Source organism: Crocodylus siamensis, chromosome 11, assembly GCF_052110815.1.
Source record: "Crocodylus siamensis isolate JL-2025a chromosome 11, ASM5211081v1, whole genome shotgun sequence".
Classification (NCBI taxonomy): domain Eukaryota; kingdom Metazoa; phylum Chordata; order Crocodylia; family Crocodylidae; genus Crocodylus; species Crocodylus siamensis.
In genome coordinates, this window is record NC_143405.1 from 9782319 (window position 1) to 9794829 (window position 12511).

The following is a 12511-nucleotide window of genomic DNA, read 5'->3' on the forward strand; positions in this document are numbered from 1 at the left end:
TATTTTGTCTTAATGCTGCCTAGATGAAGCACTCCCTGGGGGCTTTCATTCTCTTCCAACTCCAGTTCGTGTTATGAATTCCACCTTTAAATGAGGAATATGGGTAGCTATGCTAATTTCTGTCCTTCCAGCCAGCAGGCCTGTCTGAAGCCTGGTGCAGAGCAAGTAGAGGGAGAAGAGCCTCAGGGCTGAAGGCGATTGATCCTGAGAGATCAGCAGGTGGTGACTTCCTGTGTACACTGTCCTGCCACTGGGCCGTGGTTCCATCCAACATGGAACAGCTCTTAGTTGTAGGAGAAACTGCCTTGCACTAGGGTTTTCTCCAGCTTCATCCAGCCCGTCAAGTGCCAGTTTTCCACACATGTTGGAGGGCTCTGTTCCTGGGTTCCAGGAGGCAAATGGTGGCCTTTTCAATGTTGGTCTGTAGGAGACCAAAAATGTAACCACCTCCGCCTCTACCTCATGTCCTATTGGGCTTGGTACTAGACTGCACCAGTTGCCAAACACTAACCCCTTCTTGCTTCCTGTCTTCATCTCTTGGCTGAGCATTAAGGGCTCCCCTCAGCCTTCAGTACAGGAGCTGCCCAGTGGTTGTATTGGTATAAATCCCGCAGAAGGACGTGGTGACCCAATGTCCCTGGAAGGCTTGGCTTAGTTGCATTTCAGCAGTTATGCTGGTGCACAGGACTGATCTAAGCTCTGAAGCTTCAGGATTACTGCTGCCTTTGAAGCACCCTAATCTTGAGTACTCCAGTCACAGCTTTGATGAGGATAGTTCAGTGCCTGAACAGCAAAGCTGGTGTTTCTATGCATCTTCAATAACATATAAAATGCAACTATTTACATAGAATTCTGCTCCCTGGGAACACACCTCTTTAACGCAGATGAACAATCCTGGACCGGGTGACCCATGCTGACATCCAAGGCCTTCAAAATCCTCATAGAACAACCTGACTCTTAACCAGACAGCTCATAAAAACCAATTCCCTGGACTTGAGCACCACAGTGCCCTCTTCCCCTTCTGTGCCTGTTGCTACCAGAGTCAAGGCCCATACAGTAAATCAGGGGTGGGCAATTACTTTGGGCAGAGGGCTGCTTACTGAGTTTTGGCAAGCCATCGAGGGCTGCATGACAGGCAGCCCAAGGGAAATTAATATTAATTTTCTAAATTATCCAGCCTGCAGAGCCCCTAAAAAAAAAAAAAAAAAAAAAAAAAAAAAAAAAAAAAAAAAAATGGGCTGGTGGGCCACATCCGGCCCCTGGGCTGCATTCTGCCCGCCCCTGCAGTAGATGAATGGAACATGTCAACACATGGGGTGGGGGGGGTGGTATTTTGGACCCTATAGCTAGGTACAGTAACAAATGTGATTATCTTAGAACAAGAGCTTAATTGTCTGTAAACACATTGATTCACAATTGTATATAATCATGTCATGCCCAACTGTTTTAATAGTGTGATTACACTTGGGCTATGATTGTCAGCATCTGGACAAGCTGATTCTAATCACATTGCTTTCACTGGGACTCTAATCAAGTTAACTCTCTCTCTCCAGCCTTCAGTTCTCCCAGCTCACAGACATGTGCTAATGCCCCCTCAGGATAGTGAAGAATGTTTCTGCTTCTCACTTCCCTTGGCTTTTGTTTCTCCTGGTTGAGGCAGTGCCTACAAACCAGGGAGCTGCTGTTCTGTCGTGTGTGTGTGCGTGTCCCATGAGCCTCTGGAGTTCTGTCCTTCACGTTGATGCTGTTTTGTTCACTAACCTTTCTGTTTTTTTGTTTTTTTTGTAATTTGCTCAGTGTGAGGGAGATGTGAGTATTAACCATGTCAGTAGTGCTGTGATGTCTTTCCCTAACGCCTCTCATTGTGTCCCCCCCCTCCCCCCCCCATTTAAACGCAACCTGTCTGTCCACCATCAGCCCACATTCTGAAGGGCTTGTAGTTGACTGACAGGCCCCAAGATGATGGAAACCTAGCTGTGTGCCTGCAGCCCTTTAGGAGCATTCACTTGGTTTCCATTAGAGCCTCTTGCAAGCAGTGCTCAAAGGAGGCAGCATCCCATGTAAAGACCTGATCATGATCCTTGCCTCAAGGTGGAGGAAGGGTGGGTTTGGGGAATGAGGATCTCTCCTTGGGAAGGGCAGGATGGGACACTTGGAGACAATGATGGGCAGTGATTGAACCTGGTCTGCAGTGCTGTTCTGTTCTTCTCAAGCTCCAGGACTCTGCCCTCTCTTCCTGACCACTACAGGATTGGAGGGTAGGAGTCCATTCAGCTTTCATAGCTTTCTGACCACTGCTCACAAATGAAACCTGTGGGTGCACAGGGGTGCCAGGGCAGCTTGCCTTCTACATACTATGTACCAAAAGACCAATTCTGGGAGTCCAAGAAATGATCCTGGAGACCACAAGATACAGGTCCTTCTAACCTAAGGGCATCTATTTGCTATGGAGAGTTCCTCCTACCTTCCATGGCTGGGCTTTGTCACCATGCATTACTTAAACACTTCATCAGCTGATGCATTTCTGTTCAGATTTTTTTTTCCAGCACAGGAAATGGTTTCCACTTTCCCAAAAAAGGAGGGAGGGAGGGAGAGGTTGGGGGGTAGGCTATAAATAATAATGCCTTCTCTGAGGCTGGCTGACTCCTCTTCCACCCAAAACTGGGCTTTTTCATAGCAGAGCTATTGGCAACATTCAGGCAGCAGTATAACAGCAGTAAAAATCAGGCCAGCTCACTTAAGTAGATTTGGGTATTGCAGATTATAGCCATCTGGCTGTCGTTCATGAGCTGGATCATGTGATGGGGTTGCATAGCAGTTCATTGTACTAGCAAAACACACCAGGCCACATTTGGATGAGTTGTACTAGTACAAGCCCTTCCATGTCTAACTTAAACAAGTGGTCTAAATGTTAATGCTCCCCTGTAGGCAAACACCATTGCATGTATAAAAATGGCATCTGCTTTCCATCTAGATCCAAACCAAAGCTGTCCTATGACAAAGTGGTTAATAAGAACATAGCATGTGACTGGTGGGGGAGAGGCCAGGGAGGGTAGCACTGGATCACACTTTCACCATCACGAATGGTGGCTTCTGTCTACCATGTTCCATATGCTCATGATGCAAGTATTTGCCACTCTGGCCCTTCCAATCCCGTCTGCCTCAGCAGCATGATTCAGCTGTGGACAAGGTTGCTTGGCTATTTCTATGACTTTGTCAGTAGCATTTGCAGACACTCTACACAAGCTGCCTAGAGTCCTTTGTCAGCAAGGCTGTGGTCTGGATGGGCTGCTATGCATGATGAAGGGGACTTGGGAGTTTCAAAGGCAGCAACACCACTAATGAGAACAATGGAACAGAGGCTGTTGTGTCGAAACTTGCCCACATGAGGGGAATGGAGCCAAGGGATGAGGCTGTATCTTGTCTCTGTCCTCATTCACTAGGAACTTGGGTAGATGAAGCACACTCCCTTGTAAGCAATGCTGGGTGCTAGAACAGTGTGCCCTTGCATGTCCTTGCTATCCTGTGACTTAAATTGGCTGCCTGTTCATCACTTACTACCTCTGAACCTTAAGCTGAAGGTGAAAAGGAGCAGTTGGTTTTGAGGCCACTTTAAACTAGCCAGTCAGACCAGGAGCAGGCAATTCTCATGATTAGGCATGAGCCTATATGCCAGCAATGTGACTTGCAAGGTGTAGCAGTGTCTTAGTTGTCACCTGCCTGAGCTGCTCCAGAGTATAGATTAGGTCCTCAACTTTGGAAGACCTTTTCCACCTGTTCCCTGTACCTGGGATATTACAGCCCTTTATGAATTGTACAAGATCCACTAGAAACAGTGGCAAGAGCAGGAGGAAGTGCTAACCCCTTCCCCCTCTGCTGGGATGGATTTCCATTGACTCTTTTGCATGACTTGTACATGAAACTCTATTCCCCCTCCCTAGGCTGTGCCTGACTTTCACGAGACTAGACCTCGTAATTTCGTTCTCTCCGCCAGCGCATCAGCGGTAAGACCACCTCATCCTCATCTAGCCATCTCGTCTCCAACCTTTCTCTCCACTTGACTTCAACTTGGACCCAGCGTTTTGCTGTTTTCAACATTTTAATGTGAAATGGGCTGCTCAGGAGCTCTCCTTTCCTACCCAACTTGCCCTCTGGCAGGAACAGGGATGCACTGCAGATAGACTAGGGACTTGTAGTTGAAGATGACTGGAAGCTTAGTATTTGGCCTACTCCTTTTCCTTCTCATTCATGCTCTTCCCAGCCCACGCTGGGAATCTTCTGCCAGTTTCTCAGTTCTTCTTAAAGCAGCTGGGAAGGAGGATAATAGCTAATCCAAAGGTGACTTTCTTAGACTTATTTCATCCATATTAGGGGTACAGTAGCATCCCTGGCTGGGTACAAGGTATATGACCAGTAGTCTAGTATCAGTGTTTGTGCTCTGAAGTTCAGAAGACTTCTAGTTGTTTGCCCCTAGTTTTATTGCTGCTGTTTGAAGGGGCCTTTGCCACCTGCGGCATCAGTGATAGCAGGCCAGTGGTTCAGGCCTTTATCTCTTTTCAATCTGGAGCTTCCTATGCTTTTTAGAAGTGAGGTAAAGGGTCCTCCCTGATGGTAGTGGGGGCAGCTGGTAGAATTCTGCTGTATAGATGATGCTGTTAAGTTGTGCTGGGGGTGGCCGTTGTGCATTGAGTGTCTGAACCATCAATTTTCAGTGCTGTGCTCATGGCTCACCATTGCACGATGTCCCATTCTCTCGTTAAAATGTTGAAAACTGACTGTCTTGCTTCCTGAACCACTTGTAAAACAACACTGATGTCTCCTGGGTTTAGAGCAGCCTGTGCCTGGGAAGACTGGAATAGCAGTATACCTATGAAATGGGGAAGTGTAATGCATTGGATGGCAGTAACTTGGCTGCTGTTAGCTGAATATGCTTATTATATGCGTCCCCCAAAAAGAAGGGAATGCATCTAGTCTGATCACATCAGTGTTGGTTTCACAGGGATTCTGTCCTTGCCCTTTTAGATAATGATGCTGGTGATGCAGATGGCTTCATAGCTTTACTCTTTTTTGATTTGCTTTTTTTTTTTTCTGTGAAGCAGTTCCCAACAAAGGAAACTGCTCAGTAACTGTCTTGCTTTTAAAAACCTATTACTGAGGAGACTGAGAAATTGCTACAGTTAGTCTCCTCCAGAGTGGCACTTCCAATCCAGTCTACAGCTCTGGCTTTCTGGCTGGGAGATTAGACCATTCAAGGGCAGTGGGATATTGCAGTAACACATTTGACTTGAATCTTAGAACAACAGGGAGAAAAGGATGGGGGGAATGAGGCTAGCTTCTTGTTGGCACTTTAAGGTTTCTGATCAGTCCAGGTTGGACTGAACACCCCTGCTGTCTCAAATGAAGCCTGAAGAGTGAAAATGCTGGCAAGATGCAACTGTTCAATTTTTTTTTCCTGGATTTCCAGGGCTCCTGGCCACACCAGAAGCTGTAACTACAGGTCAGTTGCCATATTCAAGGTTCAGGCAGCACTGACTTGGGGTGAGGGTGGAAGTCCAAGAGTCGAACTTGTCTGTAACTCCACGGACTCTGCAGGTGTTTGGCATAACACAGGAATGCCTTTCCCTGGGCAGTTTTTTCCCCTCTAAAGTCTCATTTGGAGGCCTTGGGAAGCCCTGAGAATTGAGGCAATAGTAACTTGGAGTCTCACTGGCTTGCCTCTTGGGTTTTGTGCTGTGGCAAATCCAAGCACGCCCTCCATCTATAAGAGATCTGTACAATTTGCCCTTAATAGTACAGCTTCTCATGCAAATCTTGCCAGCTAGCTCCTATGGACCTCAACAATATAACGTTGGGATTTCCTTTTTCATGAAGTGCCTGACAAGGTTCTAGCTGCTTTATCTGTTCACAAATTTAGCCTCTCTGGTAGTGCTCAAAGGTGAATGGAGAAGAAGTGCCATCTTGATTCCTGCCTGTGCTGGTTTGGGGACACTGCAGTGGCACCTCTTGGTGGGTTTGGCCACCAATGGTAGCTGAAGGGATGCAACTTGGTTCCCTCTTCCAATGCAGGCAGGACTCCCCTTTTAATGGTAGAGGTTTTTTTTCTAGGTAGTCTGCAATGCCAGCATCCATCCCAAAGGGTCTGGCATCCCAATGGGGAAGGAACCCTTCAGGCTGTCACTGTGTTCCTCTTCTAGCCCAAACTCCATGCTCCTTGGCTGGCTGGCTGGCTGCCTAACCTGATGGTACCCTTTCACTTCTGTAGTTGTAGCTGCTAATCTTGCTTTTGCTGGGTTCCCCTTCCCCTCCCCCTCTTGGAAGGAGGGATTGTTACCACAAAGTAACTGTTCTTTGTGCAGGTGAGTGAGTGACAAACTGATCAGCTGGTTCATAGCCTGAGGTTGAGTGTTTGTTTTTTATCCCTAACTACATTTTCTTTGGATGGGGTCAGATGCTATTCTAGTACTAGATGGACTTAGACTCGGTTGAGTTTTTCCCTTTTGGGGAAGGGTAGGGGGAGAAGGACTGGGATAGTAATTTGTCTTGTACAGTCTCATTTTACTGAGGTCATTCTAGAAATGGATGAACCTTTTGAAAACACTTTTTTTTTTTTTTTTTTCCCCCCTTAACCTGCCCTTGTTTAGCTGCATGTCTTAATGCTGGTTGGGAGTTTAGAGCAAGGACTGGCTGGTCTTTCCCATAATGTAACCCAGAATAATATGGGTGCATAATCCAACATGGGGTTAAGTGGGCCCCCTCTCGGAGGTCCCTGGCATACCCACTTCCTCACCATGCTCTGCTTCTAGCATGGGCTCTAAGGAAAACCTATTGGGCAGCCCTGAGGAGGGGTCCTCTGGTTCTAGATGGGCTTTTTCCTCTAATGCTATCAAGACTTTCAGTGCAACAGCTTGGGGAGGGAAGAACACTTCTTCCTTGTTAGATGAGACTGGCTGGGGACAACTGGAGATGTAAAATATAACCTGTTATCCTGGCTCTACCTGGCTCTGTCCTGATGGCTCTAGGAGCATCAGATGAACTGTTGAGATCCTCTAAAATGAACCTGACTACATTTGTGGCTGTACAGACAGACCACATGGCCAGCCAAGCACTTGAATGAGACTGCCCCAAAGGAGGGTAGATCCCAGTGGATCTAGTCAGCAGGCTCAGCCTGCATGGAAAAAGTAGGGTCATCTAGGTGGCTAGGATCTTTGTAGCCCATTGAAAGGTGGAGGTGTGAACCCTCCTATTAACAAGAGGAGCATGGTTCTTGAACGGTCATTTGTCTCGGAGGCTGAGGGAAAGGCTGTTTTGACTAAAGGCCTCTCCTGCTAGGACTATCTGCATCTGTGCCTTGTGCTTGAAACAGATGTGGAAACTGATTGGCAAAGAGGGCTTGTCCTTATGGAAATAGTGCAAGGTAAAAGTTGGACACATGGCCAAGCCTTCTTAAAGCGCACAAAGCTAAAGTAGTGTCCTAGGCCCTGTACTAAAAGGTACTTCTGGTAGTGGCACAGTTCAGGGGAATGGATAACCCCAGGCATGGGCTGCAAGAGGGCCTGAAGTTTCAGGGACTTGAGGACTGTTGGCAAACAATACTACTTTCAGTGCATGATTTAGTAATAAGCCATATAGTATGAATGCTGCTTTCTATAAGAGCACTGCAGAGCTGCAAAATGCAGTCTGGCTGGAGACCTCACTCTGGCTTTAACTTTTAAAATGGCCTGTGGTACTGCAAAGGGAAGGGTGTGGTTCTTGCTGGCCAGGAGACGTGGCTACATTACTTGACCTCTGTGTTCTAGCCTAAAATGCCTTTCCTCCATCAAGGCAGTCCAGTTCAGCTTAAGTGCCAGGAGGCTGTCTGCATGAGGAGTCTGTAGCTCCTGAGAAACATCTTTCAGTCCATCATATAATTAGGAACATTGCCCACTATAAAGTCTCTGCAGTGGCCCATATACCCCGCAATAGCTAACAGTGACAGTCAGTGCTAGAGAGGAAGCTTCCCACCAGGGCAGGGACAAGGCTGAGGACCTTCTAGGAAGAATTGATGTTTTCCTGCCTCTGTGCTCTACCCCACAACCCCAATGTTGTGCGTGTCATTTGGTTTTTGGGTTTTTTTTTTTGTTGACTCTTATTCCATATCCCACAGCCAGATCTCAGAGAGCAGCTGACACCGATTGCCTCAGATAATAATGCTCCTTAAGGATTACACTTGAGAGAGAGGGAGGAAAAGATTTTTGCTTCATGGATGCTGGAGCAAGGGGAAGCTGCCTTGTCACAAGGCAGAGTTGTTTGAACAGTGGCAGGTGGGGAAGGCAATAAGGCAGCTACCATATACAAGGCACTTGAATAGCTGGTGGCCCCGATGAGTGCTTGTACCCCAGGTGGTATGCTCTTAGTCTAACATAAGGCCTTCAAGATCCTGGCCCCCCTCTTGTCCACTTGTTCTAACCCAAGTTACAGAATCATGCTGTTCTTCTCATGATAGGGGAGTGGGGGGTAGCAGAGAGATGCCTCCAGGTGCTTTGTGCCAGTTTGTCTAGTGCCTTTGCCATATGGAGAAGTCCCTACCTTACTGCAGAACATTGTAGAAGATGCTGCCCTCACTCCCACCCCAGACCTCAAGGGTCATGCATCATGGCCTTGCTAATCTCCTAAACTGGCTGTTCAAAGACGCTCCATTCCACCTACCCTTTAAGCCTCAGGACAGCCTGACCCTGCCTCTAGTATTATCTTCAGGCCTAGAGCTTAAACAAATTGTTGAAGTTGTAGTCCACTGGACATCAAGGCCCAGTGTGTTCAGAACCTAGCATAATTAAAAGTTCTCTTGTCCTCACTGAATTCATCAGTGGGGACGAGTGGAATTAAGGGAAAAAGGGAAGGTGCCTTGTCTGGGGCATGAAACGGTCTCCTGCTGCTGGGTGAAGGGCTGATGTTCCTGGAGCTGGCCTGCTGTATCACCTGTGGAGTAGCCCAGCCAGTTACTGTGACTGCTGAATGCTTCTTGAAGCCTCAACACTGACCTCCTTTCCTGTTGCTCTGTGGCCCCCTTCCCACAGCTTTGGAACGACGAGGTGGAAAAAGTAAGTACCTGGGCAAAAAACTCTCTCTAACAGTCTCAGAAATGCTAGTCATGCTGCCCTGGGGGGAGGAGGCAAATGTAAATGATGCAGACTCATTCCTCTCTTAGGCACAGAGGGGGCAGTGAATCAACAGTGCATTGCCACGGGAAGTAGCTTGGACTGCTGTTGGCACTGCCTTTGATTCTTTCACAGGGGAGTAGCAAGGTGGTTGAGGAACCTACCTCCTATTTGTTTCCAATCCTGGCATTGTTAGAAAGCTGTGACCCTACCTATGCTTCTACTGGGGGAGGTGGTGACCAGCAGACCAGTAAGACCTTTATCTGAAGTCTGTCCTGTGTATAATAGTCTGGGAAGCTCCTGGGCTGCTGTCCTGTTACCACAGCTCATGCATTTGAACTGCTAACACAGTTACTCTCTCCCAGCACAACCCCACCTGCAGAGTGATGTGCTAAGAAGTTTGTCTAGTAGTGTCTCCTTCCTGTTCTGGAGGAATCTGTCCTAAATAGTTCTAGACTCCCAAATGGGTATAACCAAGCAAAAGGATTTCCCATGACAATTCTAGATGCTCCTTGGGGAGCAGCTTTGCAGTGGGTTGGAAGAGAATGGGATGTTCTGGATCTGATTCAAGAGTCTTGACTTGTGAGAGAAGTGTCTGATGCAGGGGTAACACCCTGGTCAGTATGTGCTTCCCACCCCCTCTCAGATCCATGGAAAATGGATATCTGACTTATTCTCATGGCACTATTGGATGAGCTTTGTCCCTTTGGGATGAACAGCAGTGTAAATTTACACTGTAGAAAGATGGACATACCCATATTGCATCTCTAGCCCCTCCCTGTGGATTTTGGCCAAATCCACAAATGGTATCTGAGCCTGGCATGCTCAGTGTCAGAGAACAGGGCTAAAATAGTTTGGGACGGAGCTGTGCTGGTAGAACAAGGCAGAGATGCTCTACAGCTTTTTTTTTTTTTTCCTTGGTATCTGTTGGTGCCACAGGTCTCTTGACACTGAACTCTCATGCTAGTCTCTCAGTTGTCAAAATGCAAATTGTCTGTTCTCCATTTAGCTGCTTCTACCTTTTAAAACCCTGAAATCTCCAGGTAGGCATGGGGATGAGCTCTACTTGTGTGCAAGGGGTTCCTGGTGCCCCTTGTTTGCAGGTAGGGGGGTTAATGAGATGCTGCTGGCAGTTGGTATTTGACAGGGTGTGCAAGCTGACTGCTGCTCAGGTGGCATAATATTGCATGTAGCCCTGAAAAGGACCTCCAGGGTCATCCAGTTCCCTGCTGTTGCAACCAACTAAATTGCATAATCCCCTTTCATAAACGGATCCTCTGACAACAAGCTGGTTTTTGCCTTCCAGAACTCCAGCCTCGGCTATAGCTGTTAGCCAGCTTTTTTCTAAAGACCTTTCTCGGGGATGATATAATACATCACTGCTGATACTCCATGAGATCTCTTGTAAATCTCCTCTCACAAAGATGTAAAAAAACAGCTCAGTCACACTAGCTTAAAGTTGATCTCTTTTTCAAAGGGTGCTTGTTCGGAGCACTTCTAGCTCAGGCAATATCATCCAGTGCAAGTCCCACTGGATAGAAGACAGTAGGACCCAGCAGTGCATCTGCTAGCAAACAAAGCTTTTGGGGTTTTTTCCACTTAAAAAGCACTGGGTTCCTTTCTGAGGATACTGCTGGCAGTTCATAGCCATAAGCCAGAAAAAATCCACTAGGGCCTTGTCTATAGGAAAATGGAGTGGAATAGCTCCCTAAATAACTCCATTCCAGACTCGGGTCATTTCAACCCCAGAACAATTAGGATGCTTCCAAAATGCAAATGGACTCTTTAACACAGACTGAGCCCACACAGCTGTAATTGCACAACAACTTTGTTCCAGGCCAGCTATGCTAGGCAGATTCCCCAAATATTATACAATAAGTCCTAAGGCTGTTCCACCCAGCTCTGTTCAGGACTGAAGCTTACAATAGGGACTCTTCTCGGAGGGAATGATGTTTGGTTAACACACCTCCGTTACCTCTAGTAGGTGGGAGAAGAGGATGCACTGAAAGCTCTGTCAGTACTATACTACTACCATTCAGTGCAACTATCTATTTAAGAATCATTCCTGCAGTACAAACCTTCCATAGTTTTATCTGCTGTCTACAAGGCCAGTTATGACTGTTTGCATGTTGATGTTCTGGCCTCTAAATGCTGAATGCACTTCAGTATTTGGAGAATTCAGGCATTGTGGAAGGGAGAGCCTCTTGAGGTCTTTTGCTGCAGAGCTGTCTTGGAGCTATTGTCCTCAGCTTGAGCCTTGTGTTGGAAGGAACCCCTTCCTTGGAGATGATGATAGATGTCCCACTAAAACAACCCAAGAATGACTGGAGAGAAGTCTTCCTGCTGGTGGTTTAGTTGCTGTCTCCCCTGTGTGGCTCTGTAAGCTGGCATGGGAGAGAAGCCTTGCTCTGCAGCAGTAGTTTACCATATGCAGGCTGCCCCTGCCAGTGGCTCTGGTGGTTAGGGTACCTGCTAATTTCTTGGTGGTGCCCTCCTGGCATAAGCAATGGGATGTGGGGCAGTGGTGAGGCGTGCGTTGCATCTTGCAGTCTCTCCCTGCTCTGGTTCCCTCCAGTAGGTTGGTGGGGACTTTATCATCAAACACTGCTCTCTGCTGCCTGCAGGAGAGGGTGATGGGTTACACATGGACATGGTGGACATGGAGGTTTGTAATCAAGCTTTCAAAAGTGGCCTCTGACTTCTGTAAATGGAGCCCAGTGTGCCTTTAGCCTTGGGTTCTTAGTTCCTGGGTGTATAAGACTCCCATGGACTTGATGGTATTCAGCCTTGCATACAAGGCTCTCTGAACTCCAGAAATGGTGGTATATGCCACTTCTTCCACTGTTGCCTGTGCTCAGTCCATTCCAGGAGAGGAAGGCAGCTCTTTTGCAGCCTAGCTAATGCTCCCTTTATCTTGCAGGCAGAGCATGAGCTTCGGGTGGCCCAGACAGAGTTTGACCGGCAGGCAGAGGTGACACGCCTCTTGCTGGAGGGGATCAGCAGCACACATGTGAGTGACAGCAATGACTTGGGCTTCCTTCCTGAAGGACATCAGAATGATACTGAGCCTGCCTTGGGTGTGGAAGTAGGGGAAATGACATGTTGCTTGACTGTATGGGGTCAAAGGACTAACCAGGCCTTATGGTAAACTTGCAACTGTTCAAACATGAAGTCACTCAGGGCTGTAGAAGTAATTCAGAAAACCCTGCTGATGTTGAGCTCTGCTAGTGTTGAGGCACATGACCATGGTGGATATGCCTCTTTCTCTGCATCTTCTATAGGGGAGTATTAAAACTGTGTAAAGACTGTCCTTCTGGGCTCCAGGCCTTGGCTTAGTCAGATCACAAGGCAGTTTGTCAGCCACCTGCTCCTATGTG

General features: G+C 47.5%; 1 protein-coding gene across 7 annotated transcripts in view; it reads left to right on the forward strand.

Annotated features, from left to right (window-relative positions):
* SH3GLB2 (SH3 domain containing GRB2 like, endophilin B2) overlaps positions 1-12511 on the forward strand; it is a 31013-nt gene that overhangs the window by 13985 nt on the left and 4517 nt on the right. For 3 of the 7 annotated variants that reach the window (XM_090022700.1, XM_090022701.1, XM_090022706.1), the window contains exons 6-8: positions 3942-4004; positions 9054-9077; positions 12055-12144. In XM_090022700.1, the coding sequence (XP_089878826.1) occupies positions 3942-4004; positions 9054-9077; positions 12055-12144 (177 nt within the window). The remainder of the gene's footprint in view (positions 1-3941; positions 4005-9053; positions 9078-12054; positions 12145-12511) is intronic. The other 4 variants (XM_090022702.1, XM_090022703.1, XM_090022704.1 and 1 more) reach the window with 2 other exon arrangements.